Raw genomic sequence first — 20102 nt, 5'->3', positions numbered from 1 at the left:
CTTTAGATTACTTTTAAAATTGCATATATGGGCTGGGCACGGTGGCTCACACCTGTGATCCCAACACTTTGGGAGGCAGAATTGGGCAGATCATGACGTCAAGAGATCGAGACCATCCTGGCCAACATGGTGAAACCCCATCTCTACTAAAAATACAAAAATTAGCTGGGCATGGTGGCGGGCGCCTGTAATTCCAGCTGTAATTCCTCCTCTGGAGGCTGAGGCAGGAGAATCGCTTGAACCCAGGAGGCAGAGGTTGCAGTGAGTCGAGATCGTGCCATCACACTCCAGCCTGGTGACAGAACAAGACTCCATCTCAAAAAAAAAAAAATTGTATGTATGTCTGTACACAATTTATTTGACCAAGACTATAAACTTTTATAAACATCCTGCCTAAAAAGAACAGTTATTTTTTCTTTTTGACATTTTCATTAATTCTTTTATCCTGGCCTATTATAATGAATATTAATCCAATTTCTCCAAAACTTCATCTTTACCCAGCTCCAAATGCCTTACAATCTTTGTAGCATTTTTATGAGAAGAGAAATATAAGAATAACACAAAGGTGTTTTCCAGCTGGTGGACTCACTAGCAGCTGGTGGCCACTAAGGAGGTCGATGTGTTGCCAGCTCTGTCCCTGTAAGGACATCTGTCATCTGTCAGAGCAATACTCTGGGACTTTCTCAGAAGAGTGCATGTGCATCAAGACTTGGTTGATTGTTTCCATTCACTTAATTATGAGCCTGAGTCCAGTTAAAAAAAAGGGAGTTCACCTATCACATAAACTACCAGTAACCATGGGAACTTCCAAAGTTGGCAAGACATTGTGGATTTATGACTTAAATGACCAGGCATAATGTAGAACACAGGCAACTGTCACATAGATTTTTATACCATAAACTCCACAAACCATGCACAGTGTTGCCCTGTGATACAGGCTTTCTGAAAAAATTCTTTGATTTTCTTCTTAATTTTAAAAATTGTGTTAAAATACACATGTAACATAAAATTTACCATCTTAACCATTTTAAGCGTACAGTTCAGTGGTATTAAGGATATCCATATTATTGTGCAACTATGACTGCCATCCATCTCCAGAACTCTTCATTTTGCAAAACTGAAACTCTGTACCCATTAATCAGTAACTCCTCATCCCCCCTACCCCAGCCCCTGAAAACCATCATTCCACTTTCTTCAAGATGCAGATTTTTAAAGCACAAAACGCAAAATTCTCTTGTGTACTCAATCCAGTCTCTCGGGACACAAATTTTCCTTAATTAAAGTCATTCTCTGCTCTCCAGAATGAACCCTAGCCCATTACCTCCTGCCCTCTTCATCTTTGCAAGGGTCATGATCCTTTGGTCAAGCTCCTGCCATTTGGACAGGAAGGAGGAGCTATTTGACTTACATGTAAGGACCCAAGTAGCCCTCTTGGTGCAGTGGGCAGCACTGTCAGTCTCATAAGTGTAAGGACCTAGAGGGTATCTCACTCTCAGCCATCTCTCCCTTTCATGTCTGCTTCTGCTCATTCCAAGAATGAGCAGAAGCAGAAATGCGAATTGCACCCTGGTTCACCTGGGGCCTTCTGCTGACACAGGAATCTCCTTCAAAGTCCATGAGGCGGGATGGGCTGTGAGTAACTGTTATCTACAACTAGGCAATTTCTGACTTTGTTCTACAATTCAGTCCTTCACTCCTTAAATTCTTGAGCCACCTTATGCCCCCTGACCAAATGGACTTGCTGTTAACTAAAAGCTATATCATTAATAACTTCTAGTTATGGGTGATTGACAAGATCAGCAAATCATCTTGCCAAAATGCAAACATAAAACTGGACAAAACTGACCAAAACAACCATTTCAGCACTCTGAGATCAAAGACACACAACAGTCTGAAAGCAGTTATGCTTGAAAATGACTGAACCCCAGGTAAGAACAGTGAGCATCTGATGCATTTGGCCTGGGGCCTCTCTCATTCCCCTTGCTGACCCCAGCTTGGTTAATGTAGATGTTCTGTCTGGGAAGGGCAAGCTGTCAGCGCAAGCAGCACCTCTACCACAGTCAAAAGGGCTCATTCAATTTGGAGTACCCATTCCTACAGGGAAAAATGAAGAGCACAGAAGTAATAGTTATACAGGTTATTACAAAATCATCTATGGTAATTTTTCTTCTCATGTCTTTTTTTTTTTTTTTGAGACGGAGTTTCGCTCTTGTTGCCCAGGCTGGAGTGCAATGGCATGATCTCGGCTCACCACAACCTCTACCTCCCAGGTTCAAGCGATTCTTCTGCCTCAGGCTCCCTAGTAGCTGGGATTACAGGCATGCGCCACCATGCCCAGCTAATTTTGTATTTTTAGTAAAGGCGGGGTTTCTCCTTGTTGGTCAGGCCGGTCTTGAACTCCTGACCTCAGGTGATCCGCCTGCCTCAGCCTCCCAAAGTGCTGGGATTACAGGCATGGGCCACTACACCCAGCCTCTCATTTCTTATCTAACTTTTTTCAAAGACATGAGATTGTATAAAGCAATAATTACAACATTGTATTGCTGTGTTTATAACATGTAGATGTAACATATATGAAAATAACAGCACAAAGAAGGTGGGAGGGATAGAAGAATATTGAAACAAAATTTTTACGTTTTTCAGGAATTTAGTATTAATCTGAAGTACATTATGATCAATGAAGACATATATTGTAATTCTTAGACTACAATCTCTGAGAAATAGCTAAAACTTTTTTCAAAATGTGGAGTAATTCAGACATTACCCTAAAAATATTTAACACAAAAGAAAAGAAAAAAGGAAAGCAATCAAGGATTAACCGATTAATAAAAAAGAAAGTTGACATATAGAAAACAAATAGAAAAATAGCAAATATAAATCTAACCATATCAACAATTACATTAAATGTGAATGGTCTACATACCTCAATCAAAACGCAAAGATTATTAGACTGAATAAAAAGACAAGAGCCAACTATATGATATCTATAAGAGGCTTAGATTCAAAGACACAAATAGACTGAAAGTAAGAGGATGGAAAAAGATATACCATTCAAAGGGTAACTATTAGAGGACTGAAATCGTTATATTAATAACAGACAAAACAGACTTTAAAACTAGAAATATTACTAGAGACAAAGAGGAACATTTCATAACAATAAGAGTCAATACATCAGAAAGACATAACAATTAGAAATATATGTACCTTTAACAACTAAGCTCAAAATACATAAAGTAAAACTGACACCTTTCTCAGAGATAACTCACATGAAGCAGGGGGAAAAGTTACTGTCCTCTGATTACTCCAACTCAGGGCCCCCACTTTATGCTGCTAAGTTATACAGCATTTATCATGACATATTGTAATTGTCTATTTACTTGTTTGGCTCACCTGGAGCCTTTTTTCCTTTTGTACGCCCAGGATACAGCACTTTTTTCAGTCTGCTCAGCAGATATAGAACAGTTGACTTTTGTAATCAATTAATTAATAAGTGAATGGTATTCTAGGCAGAGGGGGAGAAGCAAAAGACAGCGTGGCATATTGTAGGAACTGTAAGTTGTTCCAAATAGCTTGAGTTGTGTATTCCAATGTAAACTATTCATTGGATTTAAGTCCAAACTTATTTGGCCAAACTTTCTTCAATATTTTGAGGATGTATTCTTCAGAACAGCATTGGAGAGATGATGGCCTGAAGTGTAGGATGGCTATGAGGGACTGATGGGAGATGAGCCTGGAGAGGCCAGGCCAGGACAAACTTGGTAGGAAATGCTAAGAGATTTGAACTTATTCTGCAGACCACATAAAGCCATTGAAATATTTCAGACAAGGGAGTAACATAGTTTAATTTGCATTTTATAAGGCTCACCTTGGCAGTAGCACAGATGATGAATTGGAAGAAAGCCAAGCTAAAGGCAAAGAAACTAGTTGGAAGGTAGTGTCAGTAACCCAGGCAATAAATGATAAAAGCCTGGGCTCAGGTTATGGCAGTGGAAACAGGGAAGAGAGGCTAAGTTAAGAAAATGCATGTAGAAAACAGAACTGACAGGTCTTCATGACTAATTACATTGTAGGGCGAAAGAGAGGGAGGTGTTCTTGAAACATTCCAGGTTTCTGACTTAGACAATTGGCAGGTGGTGGTGACATTCATCCTGACATTCATCCTGACTTAGAAGGGAGAAATGGGGAAGAGGTTTACTTTGAGGTACCCAGGAGAGTCTGGTTGGAAATTCACATGGCAGACTCAGGAGAGTGTTCTGGGCTGGATGTGAAGAGTTGAGAGTCACTAGAAGATTGTTTTCACTGAAGTCATAGGTTTGGATAAGGCCACTCAGAGAAAGTACATAGGGTAAGAAGGGAAATGAGCAGGAGATTGAACCTCGGGGAACATCAACATGTAAAAGAGATAACAGGAGAGGACACTGAGAAGGAAGAAACAGAGGTAGTAGGAGGAAAACCTAAAAGGTGAGAAAACCCATCAGGAAGCCAAGGTGGGACTGAGAGAAAATATGATCAAATCAACATCAAATACTAGTACGTCAAGAAAAAAAAGATACAGAATGAGAAGGAAAGAAAAGTATTAGTTGAATTTGAATCTGCTAAGGTTATTGTGAGTCTTAGGAAAGCAATGTCAGTCGAGTGGTGGGCTGTGGTGGGGTGGGTTGAAGACCAACATAAGCCAAATGATGGTGGGTTGAATTAGAGACCTACCACAGAGGAGTACAGACAGGAAGCATTTAGGACTCTTCCAAGGAGCTTTGCTTTGAAAGGAGATGAGAGTGAGCTGGAGGGCAGTAGTTAAAGGGGAGAAGAGGGTCTTCAGAGATGCTGTTTTTGGAAAGTTTGGATGATGTTAAAGAGAGCAGGAGAGCGTGCTTATGGGCCAAAGGGAAGCCAGAGAGAGAGGGAGGATGACATCATAGGGGATTGAGCAAGGTTGCTAAGGAGGCAGGAGGACAAGTGATACAGATGAGGCCCACTGCATTAGGCCCAGAAATGTTTTCTTATTCTAGTTTCTTCACCACCAATTGACAAATATCCGTAAGAACAATTTTTAGGATAGATTTAGTAAATTGGAATGAGAACACTTCTTATACATTTTTGTACTCCCCACCATAGTATGTTAGATGTGGCAGGTATACCTACAATTCTTTTTTTTTTTTTTTTTTTTTTTTGAGAGAGTCTTGCTCTGTTGTCCAGGCTAGGGTGCAGTGGCATAAGTACAGCTCACTGCAAGTTTGGATTCCTGGGCTCAAGCGACCCTCCCACCTCAGCCTCCTGAGTAGCTGGGACTACAGGTGTACACCACCATGACCTGCTGATATTTTTCTTTTTTGTGGAGATGGGGTTTCACTATGTTGCCCAGGCTGGTCTTGAACTCTTGGGCTCAAGCAATCCTCCCTCCCTGGCCTCTCAAAATATTGAGGTTATGGGGTAAGCCACTGCACCCAGCCTGACTACAATTTTTAAATTCATTAAATCATTCCTCTGATGAATAATTAACAACTCCCGTTGTTTACAGGAATAAAGGTAGAAGCTAGCTCAAGACCTTCAGAATCTAACTAACATCTTGGTCTCCAGCTGGCTTCCACTGCAGCCTCTCTCTCCAGCCAGGCTGTTGTGTTGGCTTACCCAGGAACATGACTCGCCCATCCTGCTGCCTATGCCCTGCTCCCACTCCATCACAGCATCACAGTACCCTTTTCACATAGAGTGAGACTAAGACTAAAATCCAAACCAACCATGGCCTACAAGGTCCCTCGGATCTGCCTCCTGCCTATCTCTCCATTGCATATGCAACCGTTCTCCCCACTCTCTCTTCTGTTCCTTGAACAGGGAAGTATTTTGCTGCCTCCACACAGTGGCCCTTGCTTTGACTGCTGCCTGAAATGCTCTTTGCTTAGCTCTGTGTGGCTGGCTTTTTTACCCTTCAGGTCTCAACTTGACGTCACTTCATCTAAGCACTGAGAACAATTTGTTTATTGTCCCTCCACTTTCCCCCTACAGAATGGAAGCTCCATAAAGGCTGGAACCCCACTGTCTTGTCTCTTTCTTACCCTCAATGTCTATTACAGTGCTTGACAAATGCCTTTAAAATATGCTTCATGAATGAAGCATGAATGAATGAACAGCTCCTCCATAATCTCAACACCCAGCTTAAATCCCACCTCCATAGTAAATATGAATAATAGCTGACATTTATTTAGTGCTTACCTTGTTCCAGTGGTTACATATATTATCTCACTTAATGAGGTCCCTCAATTTACCTCCTGTAACTCATACAGTAATTATCCATGCTACTCCTTTCATATTGAATCACAATTTAGCCTCTTACTTTGTTATTTAATATATTACATGCATCACCCTTTTTGCTCCAGTGGCATAATTACTGCTCCTCCACAGCCCAGTGCCAAAGCACACAGAGAAAGCTCAAGATATGCTGAATGACTGAAGATGTCCCCGCCCCCCACCTGCCATCCCTGGGGTTATAATAGTAGCATAAGAAAAATGTTGAGAGGTTGTCTTTATTATGTCAAAGATAAGCACAGTCAGACTTTAGTTAAAGCAGTGAAAACACTTAACTGAATAACCATTGACAGTAGGGGAAAGAGCTGAGTTCCCTTCAGATTCATAGAGAGGTCACTGGGCTTTTTAAAGAGAAAATGAATTGGGGGGCAATGGGGCAGGGAAGAATTGCAGGTGCTTGAGAAGAGTCTGCGAAGCGAAAAAATTACAAAAAATGAGAAGGGAGGGGACCAGTCCATGTGAGACCCATCTAGGCTTGCTAACTGGTGCTTATTGGAGTTAGGCTCCTACCCTCCAACAAAGGCTAGGAGACAAGGCCTTGCCTTCAGGTATTGGCTGGAACAAACAGTAAATTCTTCTTCTTCTTTTTTTTTTTAAATTATACTTTAAGTCCTAGGGTCTAGGGTACATGTGCACAACATGCAGGTTTGTTACTTTTGGCAGCCTTGAGTTTTCTCAGGCAGGCACTTTAAAGGGATCTAGGGTCATTCTAGGAATGTAGCCTTGAGCTGTTTGAAACTATGTAGCGTTTGCTCATGTCTTTATAGGCCAAGGTTGAGGACAAATTGGGAAGAGGACTCAAGGAGCCTGTTTAGAGTTTGGTCAAAGAGAGAATCTTTTGTCAATTGTAAACTTCAAACAGAAAATCTAACCCACTTTGCAAGTGGACAAACTCAATTCCACCTGCAAAGATGTAAAACATGTTTAAAACATCATAGTTTGAGCTTTGAGGTATGAGATATCCAGTTCAATCCCCTCATTTCCAGAAGAACTTGTTAAAACCTTAACTTTCTAGAAAGAATTGTCTATTCTGTCACAAAGGCTTCAAAACCAAGTTCACAAGTTTCACATTGAGAAGCTATAAGAATGGGTTCCTAGCATTACGTCTTAACTGCTGGGTTTTGAAATATCTGCTTTGCGGTGTTGCAGAATTCCAACCAGAGGAGCCCTGCAGTGTTGAGGATTTTAGGATTCCCTTCATGCATGTCCAGGTGGTGGCTTGGGGAACGTGAAATCTGTGTTGATGGAGACTAAAGGGAAGAGGATCCTCCCAAATTCCTCTAAATGCTTCTGCAGTCTGGAAATTCTTTTCTACATTTCACCTTAGGTTTCAGTTACAAACTACTCCTTCAGGTTTGGGGCTCAGATCAAAAGGAACACCCTTAGACTCCAAGGAGTCCTCCCTTCATTGTAAAAGATGACATCGGGACATTCTGCTCTGCTTATACCACCTGGGTGTGGTCCTTCCCAAGGCTGACAGTAAGCGTGGAGTCCGGAAGGGCTCTTATATCCAACACTCTACCCTTGAGAGCCATGAGCATTATTCCTGAAATCATCTCAGGCTCTAACACCTAGTAGTGATTTCCTCCTTTGGCTTTCACCCTGGAGCAGATGTGTACAGTCAGGAAAATGTCACCCAACCTGTCTCTCCCCATCTGACAGGTCAGCAGGAAGCACCTGTCCTACTGGGTATGTTTTCTTTGCAAGGGCCTTCTTCCTATAAGAGAAGGCATTTTCTCTCTCTCTCTCTCTTTTTTTTTTTTTTTTTGAGACGGAGTCTCACACTGTTGCCCGAGCTGGAGTGCAATGGCCCGATCTCGGCTCACTCCAACCGCTGTCTCCCAGGTTCATGCGATTCTCCTGCCTCAGCCTCCCGAGTAGCTGGGCTTACAGGCGCACGCCACCACATTCGGCTAATTTTTGTATTTTTAGTAGAGACGGGGTTGGTTTCCGTATGTTGGCCTGCCTGGTCTTGAACTCCTGACCTCGTGATCTGCCCGCCTCGGCCTCACAAAGTGTTGGGATTACAGGTGTGAGCCACCGTGCCCAGCCGGTGTCTTCTCTTAATTAAATCTTAAACCCTACATTTCCTAGTGTTCATTGCAGTAGAATCTGGGCAATGTATTTTACCAAGGACTTGTTTTTGAGCTTCTTAAATGGCCGGGGAGGTAATTAAATGCCGTGGGTCTAATGACACACACATTTTCCATTCCAGCGGCTCCAAGTTCCTTCTCTGATAAACAGTTTAGCAATTATCTCTTTGGCCACCACCTGCCTCCCCCGGGAATGGTCTGCCAGGGTGATCTGTACTCCCCTGCCATTTTCCAGAGTCTCTGTAAATTAGGAAGAATTCCTGACGTCTCGGGTAACGTAGCTCTTTATGGGAGTGGAACGTGGCTATCTTTCCTCACTTTAAAACAGAAATTCTGGAGACTAAGCACCATCAAGATGGCCATGATTTACCAAAATGCCAGCTTTTCAAAGTTCTTGAGTGCACAACCTTCCAGACTGTAGACCGAACAAGGGTAAAGGAGACAAAATGTATTGTCATGATTTTGCACGGCTAGTCTCTGGCAGAGTCAAGACCTCACATTCACTCGAGGGCTCAAAGTTAGATATTGACATCTCCAAGTGAAACTAGAGTCCTAAGTGTGTGTGTCAGGTCACTTACCAACTATAAATGAACATTTAAAATATGCCACGATGCACTCGTGGCACTGCTTACTTTTTGTCTGTTTTACATATCAGGAATCAAAAAGAAAAATAGTCTGATCCTGACCCAACCTCTAGGAGGCCCAGGTTCAGGGTCCAGCCACCAGCAGGAGGAGGGGTGAAAGGTGACTGGAAGAGCGGCGTTAGAACTGCAGGAATTTCAAGCTCGGCTCCTAGGCCTCAGCGGTGGAGGCTAGCACGAAGGCGGGGCTGCAGCGCTGCCTGAACCAAAAGTACGCTGCTCTGTGGCGGGGCACGGAACGGGCGGGGCTTCGGCTGGATGGGGCCGAGCGGATGGTTGGGCCGCGGCGAGATGGGGCGGGGCTTCGGGCGGGATGGGGCGTGGCCCTGGAGGGATGGGTGGGGCCTGGTGGGATGAGGCGGGACTTCGGGAGAGATGGGGCGGAGCCGTGGCGAGGCGCTGCAGTAGAAAGGAAATGCGCTAGCCGGGAGACCGGGGTTGGTCCCTGGCGGGGCAGGGGGCGGGCTCAGGCCGGAACTCCAGAGGCGACCTCAGCCAACTGCTCCTGCGCCGGGCGGGGCCGTCGCCGCCAGCGGCTCCGAGCGCCGGAAGGGCCGGGTCTCAGGGCTCCTGGAGCTGCAGGCGGCGGGAGGGGCTACAAGTGGGTCCGTTTTTTGTATCTTTTTTCCTCCTTATCTTGGCTCATCCCCAAAAGCGGAAAGTTTAGGGCAGAGCGACAATCAGACCCATCCACTATGCCCCAACACGTGCAGGGCTGCGAGGGCTCCCGTTCCTCCCGGGACCCCAAGCGGTTTCTGGTACGCCTGTTTGGACGTATCTTCCCAGAGTGAAAGTTGATGTTTAGCCGTTCCGAAGTTGGTGCTTTGTGGGAAGGAGAACAGCGGGAAAGCCGTAAGGAACGCAGGCTTCCTGACGTAAGGAACGCCTCTTAACACGCCCCGTGGCATGGAGTTTGACAGGGCCCTGGATCCCTGCGTTCACCCCTCCTGGAGTCCTGGACGCCCACCTGGGAGCAGCGTCAGGGCCGTGCCACTTTGACCCACGTTAAACGCATTGCATCCTCATTTCTGTGTCCCATCTAGATGCTTGACTCAGTGATGCAGAACCTTTCAGAGTTAGCTGGAAGCCACAGCCCTGCCTCTTGATGCAGCCTGGATCCAGCCGGTGTGAAGAGGAGACCCCTTCCCTCTTGTGGGGTTTGGATCCTGTGTTTCTAGCCTTTGCAAAACTCTACATCAGGGATATCCTGGACATGAAGGAGTCCCGCCAGGTGCCAGGTATGTGGCTTGCCACCCTGGGATGCCCTGGGCTGCATCTGCCACCCTTTCCCAAAGTCTCAGAAAGCTGGGATTAGAGGCTTTTAGGAGAGCCTTCCCTGCTGCAGGCTTTGAAAGGGACCTAGCCTGGACCTTCGCATGAGTTCATTTATTTGCAAGGTAAAAAAACAGTCTAAATCTTTTTTTTTTTTTTTTTTTTTTTTTTTTTTAGTAGGTGTTTGGGGGAGTAACCTTTGTACTGAGGTTTTTACCTCCATTTAGGATCTTTCATACTTGAAAATGCTCATTTGTTTTTCTTTTTCTTTGGCCCTGCTCCTGTTGGAGAGATCGCTAGGCCAGGTATTCCTAGGCCTGGCTCCTTTCCGAAATGTGCCACTTACCTGGTCCGGGCGTGTGACTCACCTTCTGCAAAGTTTGGGTTTCTTTGTAAAAATGGAGCTTAACTCTGTGTAATGGAATCTTTTGATTCCTGATATGTAATGGGGGTTTGTTTTCTTTTGAATTAAGCAGAATCAAAATATTATAAACTCCCTGAGAGGAAGGACATCATTTGTCTTGTTCACCTGTGTAATCCCAGGGCTTAGAACAGTGCCTGGCATATAGTGGGCCCTCAAATAGAAATAGCAGTTGAAGCAACAAGGCATTATACATGTAAAGTTTAAATTTTCTTTTTTTTTTTATTAGAATAGTGGCCACTAGAGATAGGCTTATCTTACCTAAAAATATAACAAGTATAGTTTGGGGTGGATTTAAATAATTCACGTAGCTGTGTAATAATTCACAAATAGCCACATGTTTACTGTGCTATTTGAGAAGTTTGGTTAAACTTTCTTTGCTATTTTGAGTGAAGCTTTCCAGTCAAGGTCCTTCTGAATAACAAACTATGAGTTAGAAGTAGTCAAGAATCTCAAGCATCCACAGTTTTAATGAGATAAGGTTTTGTTTGTTTCCAGTTAAATGTACAAATATATTTGGATGACCTTATGCTAATGCCTTTTGTACAGATTTTTCGCCACACCTTTATTTCCTAATTATTGTTGGAAATGGTCTGTTTTTTCCCTTGGAAGGCAGCCAGCCTCCTGCACAGTTTTCCATTTTCCGGTCTGGTTTTCTTCATAGCTCATCTCTTCAGGAAGAAATTAATTCACACCAAATTCTAGCCTTGCTTAATGATCTTCTGCAGGTGAGAAAACAGGTACCAAGGACATGACAGGGGCTTAACTCTACCTGTAGGCAAAAGACTTTATGATGTATTAAAACAAACCAACAAAAACAGGACCAGTGATCTTTGATTTATCACTGGTGAGAATGTTTCCAAGGTGTTTTAAAAATGAAACCTCATGGTTAAAGCAGACATCAGCTGACAGATTGGATACTTTTAGACCTGGGGCCCCCAGCCCCTGGGACCACAGACCACTACTGGTACATGGCCAGTTAGGAACTGGGCCGCACAGCAGGAAGTGAGTGGTTGGCCAGTGAGCATTAACTGCCTGAGCCCCACATCCTGTCACATCAGCAGCGGCATTACATTCTTTTAGGAGCGCAGACCTTATTGTGAACTGCACATGTGAGGGATCTAGTTGCACACTCCTTAGGATAATCTAATGCCTCATGATCTGAGGTGGAACAGTTTCATCCCCAAACCGTTACCCCAACCCCCATCCCCGGAAAAATTGTCTTCTACAAAACCGGTGTCAAAAAGGTTGGGGACCACTGCTTTAGACTATACCATAGTGTTCTGGGGGGTGGGGAATTCCACTCCTAGGTTTTTGTTTTGTTGTTGGGTTTGGTTTCATTTACTATAAAGACAAAACTTTTGACTACATAAAATTTAGGATTGTTTAAACAGCAAAGAATATCTTAAACAAAATAACAAAGACAAACCCCAAAAATGATAAAATATGAAATGAATGTGTTGTGTGATAAAGAATTTTGCTGACCTTTGCCCTTGGTTCCTGCAGGGTAACATCTAAATTATTATAGTTTCCTGAGTGATAGAAGCGTCATCATTATTCATGGTGCCCTCTCGAACCACACTTGAATTTATGCAAATCAGGTGGTTCATGCTGGATCCCTAGATAGTTTGGGGTGGGGCTGTCTATGCCTAAAAGACCAACTGTTTGATTAGAGAGTTGGGGGTTTTGAGCCAGATCATATCAGTCTGACCCTTTGGGAAGGGAGTGGGGCTGGAGATTGAGTTCAGTTATGTGGCCAATAATTCAGTTAATTGTGCCTACCTTATGAGACCTCAGTAAAAACTCCGGACACTGAGGGTCAGATGAGCTTCCCTAGTTGATAATCATGTGTTGGGTGTGTCAGGGGGCGATGTGTCGAGGACACAGAAGCTTTGTGTTTGTGCCCTCCCAGACCCTGCCCTAGCATCTCTTCATTTGGCTGGCCCTGATTTGGATCCTTCATGGATAAAACTATAATCATAAGTATAGCACCTTCCTGAGTCCTGTGAGTCATTCTAGCAAATTATCAAACCTGAGGGAGTGTTGGGGAACCCCAAATTTATAACTAGTTGGTCAGAAGTGCAGATGGCCTGAGGACTCTCACAAAACTTGGGACTCATGACTCAAATGAGGGTGGTATTGTGGGGGACTGTGCCCTTCACCTGTGAAATTTAACCTAACTTTGAGTAGTTAGCATCAGAATTGCATTGCAAAATGATTGCAAAATGTCAGCTCCTCAAAATTTGAATTTAGAGTTGAACTAAGAAAAATACTGTGAAATTTGATTGTGGTGGTATTTAGATTTGTGTGGGTTCTTTTTGTTTTGTTTTGTTTTTTGCATTAAAAAGTATCCCAGGTACAGTGGCTCATGCCTGTAATCCCAGCACTTTGGGAGGCCAAGGCGGGAGGATCACTTGAGCCCAGAGTTCAAGACCAGCCTGGGCAACAAAGTGAGACTCCGTGTCTGAGTTTTAAAAAGCAGTACCTATGGTCCCAGTTAGTCAGGAGGCTGAGGTGGGAGAATCACTTTAGCCTGGAAGGTCAAGGCTGCAGTAAGCTGTGATTGTACCACTGCCTTCCAGTCTGGGCAACAGAGCAAGACCCTGTCTCAAAAAAAAAAAAAAAAAAAAAAAAATATATATATATATATATGTATGTATTTTTAATAATAGCTCATAACATACAGAAGTCATATTGTTTTAAATATCTCTATCCATGTCAAACTTTAATGATGGGTTAAATAATAGTGACTCTTTTATTTAAATCATCATATATTACTTATCCTGTTATTCTAGTGGGTACAATAAGTGGAAATAATATATTCATAAGAATTATATTAAATCTGGTTGAAAAAGATTATCTTACGTGTTTTAATGCTGTCAAACGTAAATAACATAGCATCGATTAAATAACAGCAGTTAAACTAAAAAGAGAGCAATCAAAAGTACTTTTAAAAAGAGAAAACAGTCAAGTGTCTTGCTGTGGTTGTGGATGTTCAGGGTCGGCTGCTTGAAATCCGAGTCAACCTGCCTGTGACCCTAGATCCCTGAACCGTTATAGCTTGACCCTCCTCCTTCTTGGGGGCCTGATGATCCAGGGGGTCCTCTGATGCTTTTAGGCCTCTGTGGACTGCATGTGGAACAGCAGGAACACAAGGGCCTTGGGACAGGCTGGAACATGAGCTCTGTTATCTAGTATTTGTTACCATTTTCTTTTCTTAGTTCATTAAGCTTTCTCTCAGTTGACAGAGCAGCCATCCAACTTTCTTGAGCTCTCTTGTTATAGAAGATCACTTTGATAGAAGAAAATGGCTCTCTAATTCTTTTTTCCATGTCTTCAGCCATCTTCTTGTAGATGCTGTGCATCTGATACGTGTAGTTCATGTTTCTATATTCTTGGAGAAGTTTCTTCTTTCTAAGCAGTGTATTTCCTCCTCAGTTGCTTTTCTCTGAGTTTTAAAATTCAAACTATCTGTTATATTCTTCTGATCTCTTTCTCCATTGTTCTGTGATGCTTTTAAGATTTTTTTTTTCATCAGCCACTTGGAACTGGAAGGATTTTGTTGCATCTTCATCTTGAGTGAACATGTCTGTCCTTAAAGGCAAGTCATTGTTGTCAGTCCGTGAGATGAAAATTCACAGGGCTCACTTTTCTGTCCTTTTTCAAGAAAGTCTACTGTGTCCACAAGTGAAGACCTGTTCAGATTTTTATTAAGTGTTGCCACATACAAAGTTGGTACCATTGGATGACTGGCCTCCATCACAGGTGACTTGAGGACTTCATTGGCTTGTGCCATTAGCCTAGTCTTCTCAATGCCTTTCCCCCAGGCTTCAACCCAGGAAGAATACCTTTTGTTCCACTCTTTTCCCCATCTGAAAGTGTTTTTGCTCTTTATTAAAACCATGACAGTGGTGTATGCTAGGATCTCCTTGGAGACCCAAAGAATCCTGGGACTTTCAGACATCACCAGCAGAGCATCCTGCTGCTTCTCAACCAACTAGAAAGACATTTCAGTGGCAGACAGCTGGTCCTCTGTGGGTCCAAACAGCTCTGCTTTCTGCCTCTGATTGCCTATGTGCTGTGGGCCACAACAGACCCTGTGGAGTGTCTGTCTCTAATACAAACAAGTACCTGGCAGCCAGGATAGACCATCACGTAGGCCGGGGGAGGGGGAGGCCAGCCCTGTTCTTTAAAACTGTTCTCTCTAACTTTAATCTGCTCAGTGCACAAATAGTGATATAGAGCATTTGGGGAGGCAGAAAGGGCTGAGTGCAGCCAGAGATACAGCCTGGAGCTCAGACCACCTGGCCCTGCAGCAAACCTAGACCACCACAGCTGCACCATGCCTCAGCCCTGCTCTGCACACAGGCACTCCAAAGCTGAGTGGTGGGGTGTACAGCAGTAGAGGGCATCCCTGGGTGAGGCTCATTTTCCTGGTTTAAAGTTTGCTTCTGCCATAAGGAAGCCTTCCCTTGACTACACGGGACACAGGGATCTCCCTTCTCTGCAGGCTCCCTGTCCTTTTGCGTTTGGTCAGTGCAGGCAGGCAGGGGCAGGGGACTGAAGATCTCCTCAATGGTGTTATGAAAAAGACTAAGTTTCAATTGTGAGAACTTGGGAGAAGCCAGTTGGAACTGGCTACATCTTAAAATGTTATAGCCTGGGTGCAGTGGCTCACACCTATAATTCTAGTGCTTTGGGAGGCTGAGAGTTTGAGGCCAGCATGGGCGACAGAGAGAGACCCCATCTCTATAAAAAATTTTAAAAATTAGTTGGGCTCCTGCTTGAGACCAGGAGTTGAGACTGGAACCACTTTGTCTCCATTCAATTCAAGTTTTCCTAGATGGAGGTGCCTCTCTTTTGGGGGTGACACAGTGACCCAGGCTCCTTCCCTCTTTGTTCCTGCCATCTTTAGCTCATGCCTGCAAGGTTGTCCTGAGGACAGTCTCCAACCACCAGGTTATCTTTAGAAGTGTGCCTCTGTGGAGGGAGAGGGTCTTGCTTTTGGCTAAATTTGCCACCTCTTATTTCTTAAAACCACATCTCACTCACCAGGTGTCTCTCTGTAACTGAGGCTTAGAAGCTCCTTGTTCATTCTTTGGACTCTTCCTCAGTCCCTTTGTCTACAAGGGAAACAGAACCATCAGCAGAGGCCAGTCTGGGGGTTCTAAGGGGCGTTGGGATTCAGGCCACAGGTCCCCCCATGAATGGAGAGAATAGAGGCTGTGACTACGCTTGATGTGAGGGGAAGACTGGCCAAATGCCTGAGGTGATCGTTGTTTCTTAATTTAGAATTCGTATATTTATTTTAAAAAGGACTTGACTGGGTGTGGTGGCTCCCAGCACTTTGAGACACCAAGGCGGGAGGATCGCTTGAGGCTGGGAGTTCAAGACCAGTCTGGGCAACAAAGTGAGATGCCCATGTCTAATTAAAAAAAAAGAAAAAGGAAATCACCATATAAAAGTTTATAAACTGTTTCTGAAAGTAAAGAATTTAGCCATCATGGGGGTGGGGGAAAGAGGCTGGAAAAGAGATTGGACAGGACTCTTTAGTTGCAGGTGACAGGAACACAGTGCGCGTAGCATAAGGTGAAGTGGGGAGCTCGGGTTAGGTTACTGGGGGACAGGCAGAAGGGAAGCCCTGCAGGAGCCAGGACAGCCCTGGGACCATCAGGGACTCCCTGCTCTGAGCAGCCCCTCTGTGTCCTGGCCCCAAGTCAGAAAAAAGCCTCTGGGTATCAGTGGGTAGGTTCCCCCTCTCAGCTTTCTCCTCTGGCAGGAAGTTGCCTGCTGCCATCTGTAGCCTAGGTTTTGAAAACAGAGTTGTAAAAAGAGAAGTTTTGGGGTTGTAAGCTGGCCCCAAAGGGTAGCGTTTTGTAACCTACTTACTGTCTTTTTTAAAAAAATGCTATTGCCAGTTCAAAGAAATCATGACTGGTTTCTTAGAAAAGCACTTGTTTGGAAAAAAAAAAAAAAAAAAAGAAAAGCCAAAGAAGCCTTTCTCATGGTTTCCTCTCTCTTTCCTTCTAGTTGCTTCAAATATAGTCCTGTGTTTGGTCCCCTAGTATAATGACTGTTTTCAGGCCCCTTGTCAGCATTCTGCATGGGGTGCATTAACCAAATCTAGCTGGACAGCGTTGGTTTTCTCCCGTCTAGTGCAAGCTTTAATGCCAAGCTTTCTACTTAGGACCTGTGAGGAAAAGACATTGGAATTTCTTGGGGCATTGTCATTTGTCAAGGACTGATTCTTAAGTCTAGAATTTCAGCAAACAGCATAGCATTGATTTTTTTACACCCCCTTCCCCGCTACAAGTTAACATTTAATAAGCAGAAAATGTAATCATACATTATGTCGACTTTGCTTTTTTTGAATTTTAGGTGTATTTTTGTACAATGGACATCCAATAAAACAGGTAGATGTCTTGGGAACTGTCATTGGAGTGAGAGAAAGAGATGCTTTCTACAGTTATGGAGGTAAGAACAATTGTGTCTGAAATGAAGTTGATGTAGAAGGCTGACCCTTCTGGGCTGAAAGTTGGATTTCAGCAGCCCCAGACGTTTAGAGTAGCTGGGGACCCTCACTAAGGGCATGTACTTTCTTTATGGAGTGACCTTTATAGCCCCAGACACGGGCTAAGGATAAAATGAGGCAACGGGTAGGAATGATACTGATGAATTCAGTGAAGTGACAGCTGTTGAGGTGCTAAGAAGTGGAAGAATTAAAATACAGCCCCCTAGGAGCATCGATGGATGGGCAGGGGGGCACCTGATGCCAAAGGGTATATCTGTAAATAGCAAAGGGTGGTAATATATGGTTATGTGGATCACTTTAAAAAGCAAAGACCAGATTAATGTTAAAGCAGATTCTTTAACAATACAGGAAGGTGTGAAAAATAATTTTAAAATATTTATATCCAGAGCAGTTAACAGAAAGCCTTTTGATACTCAAAGGGGTAAATACTCATTATCAGAAAATTTATTTTCCCTCATGATGGAAGCTTAATAAAGGGTTTCTATATTTTGGACACCAGAGAATTGCTCAAATGTGATTTTAGTGTAATAGGTCTTTCTTTTTTCATTGAGTTGATTTTTAAGCATTTAATACATTGCCTTGTACAACTCCAAGCTTCTCTATAGTCAAGAGCCCAAGCTAGATATTTTGTGGGAAACTTAACTTTAAATTCCAAACCTTTGCTGAAATTGACATTGTCACTTTTTGTGCTATGCCTTGGATTTGTATTCTTACTTTTCTTGAGGAAAGATAGAAGGCAGTTGAACTTTGTGACCAAGAGCATTTCATTGGCAGTCCCTGCATGATTGATAATTTGTAGATACAATATTATTGCATTTCTTTACATGTATTCATTTTCCTGAAGAGTATTATCTTGTGCTTTTAATAAAATAAGATGTGAAAAATAAAAGCTCTTATTTTTTCTGCTTTTTCTCAGCATATATATATATATATATATATATTTTTTTTTTTTTTTAATTCTGAAAAGGATCATCCTGTCAGACATTCCCGTACTGAATCTCTTCTCTGCTTTATTTTACCAAAGATATTGGTCCTGTTTTTCTCCAGACAACTCAACAAATATTTACTAAGTTCCTACAGTGTATCCAGCTATGGGCAGTACACTTTGGTATGGTACAGTGCTTCCTGTCCAAATGCCAACAACGAAATAATAGCGTCTTTCAGTTTATAAAGCACTTTTATATGCATAATTTCATATTATTCTCCCCCTAGTCTTTTGAAATAGAAAGTACAGGTACTATTTCCATTTTGTAGATGAGAAAACTAAGGCTTAGTAACTTGCTCAGGATTCCACTGATGGAGATTTGTGGGTCCATTCTGTTTACTGACTCCAGTGTGTTCTGTGGTCTCCATGTAACTCAGTTTGATTTTTCTCTCCTCCTCCTTTCTTCCATCCCCCACCCACCAAAAAAAAAAAAAAATTAACTGCATTTGATTTTTAGTTTTCTGTTTTTCAGATCAAATAAATGAGGCTGTTTGAGGACTTTAAAATCCTGGCCCTAGAACCAGGATAGATATTAAGCCTGTGTCTAAAGGAGCTTCACTTAACCCGTTTTCCCATTGTAAAAAGATTAAGGCACTATGATTGCCTCTTCTCCAGTAAGCATTTCCCTCTGAGTGAGTGTCTGAGGAGCATGACACATCTGTGGGCTTTGGGAAAATAAAAAGCATCTGACTGCTGAAATTATTGAGAGTAGAGAGGCTTTTGCAACTTTAATTCTTGTGAACAGCTGCCCCTCTCCTTGCTGTCCTCAGGCACAACATGGCTTTTGGGCCACCTGCCAGGTGGCCGCTCCCTGCTGTTCTGGGTTCTGCTTCCCCTGACTCACCGCAGGCCTGTGCTGGGGGTGCTTCCTGCTCACACTGACTCATCCCACAGCTGAAACAAAAGGCCAGCAGCCCAGGCGGTGCTGCGTAGCTGCCGAGGACATTGTGCAGCATTGCAAGGGTGTCTCCATTCAGGGGCATTCCAGCAGCCAGACCTCTGGGCACCAAGGCACAGGGTCTGCTGGGAGAGGTCACAAACCTGGGAAGTCCAGGGGTTGGTGACAGTGCCCAGAGTGCACAGAACACTTGGTAGCAACTCGAGCTTAGACCTAGAATATTGGAAGGCTACAGTCAAGACCAGGCTACAGTCAAGACCAGAATGACCTCGCATTCTCTAGGACAAATGTTCATGTGCTAATTTTTTTTTTTTTTTTTTTTTTTTTTGAGATGGAGTCTTGCTCTGTGGCCCACACTGGAGTGCAGTGGTGTGATCTTGGCTCACTGCAACCCCCGCCTCCCGGGTTCAAGTGATTCTCCTGCCTCAGCCTTCCGAGTAGCTGGGACTACAGGTGCTTACCACCACACCCAGCTAATTTTTATATTTTTAGTAGAGATGTGGTTTCACCATGTTGCCCAGGCTGGTCTCGAACTCCTGGCCTCAAGTGATCTGCCCACCTTGGCCTCCCAATGTGCTGGGATTACAGGCGTGAGCCACTGCTCCTGGCCTACTAATTTTTTTTTTTAACTTTTTATTATACTATAAATCAAGCTTTTCAACTGCAGAGAAGTGGTGTGCCTAGAAGTGTCATGCATTTTTTTAACGCAGAATGTCCTTATTCATTTTTTGGATTCTTAAAATGGTACTTACTCATTATAAAATAAACTTCAAACTAGAGATAATTTTAATGAAGTACATAAAAATCATATGAAACACTATAAATCAGGCAAAACAATGTCAGTGTTTGGGTGAACATCCTTCCTCATTCTAAACATGTTCCCAGTATCAAAGAAATATAGAAATGCCTTTCCTTAGTACTATTATGCATATTTCTTTCTCAGTGTTTCTGAAATTA

The 20102-nt window shown here is 43.3% G+C and overlaps 1 protein-coding gene across 11 annotated transcripts in view; it reads left to right on the top strand.

Moving 5' to 3' along the window:
* The first annotated feature begins 9405 nt into the window (after positions 1–9405).
* Positions 9406–20102, top strand: part of STN1 (STN1 subunit of CST complex) — a 54294-nt gene continuing 43597 nt past the window's right edge. For 3 of the 11 annotated variants that reach the window (XR_008510608.2, XR_008510605.2, XM_009245770.4), the window contains exons 1-3: positions 9532–9638; positions 10081–10275; positions 17109–17204. Coding sequence is in view for 7 of the 11 variants with exons in the window: in XM_009245770.4 (XP_009244045.3) it covers positions 10143–10275; positions 17109–17204 (229 nt within the window). In the remaining 4 variants the exon portion in view is untranslated. Of the gene's footprint in view, positions 9913–10080; positions 10276–17108; positions 17205–20102 lie in introns of all 11 variants that reach the window. The other 8 variants (XR_008510606.2, XM_063727733.1, XM_063727736.1 and 5 more) reach the window with 7 other exon arrangements.

This window comes from Pongo abelii, chromosome 8 (assembly GCF_028885655.2).
Source record: "Pongo abelii isolate AG06213 chromosome 8, NHGRI_mPonAbe1-v2.0_pri, whole genome shotgun sequence".
Lineage (NCBI taxonomy): Eukaryota > Metazoa > Chordata > Mammalia > Primates > Hominidae > Pongo > Pongo abelii.
This window is presented reverse-complemented; position numbering and strand designations above follow the sequence as displayed.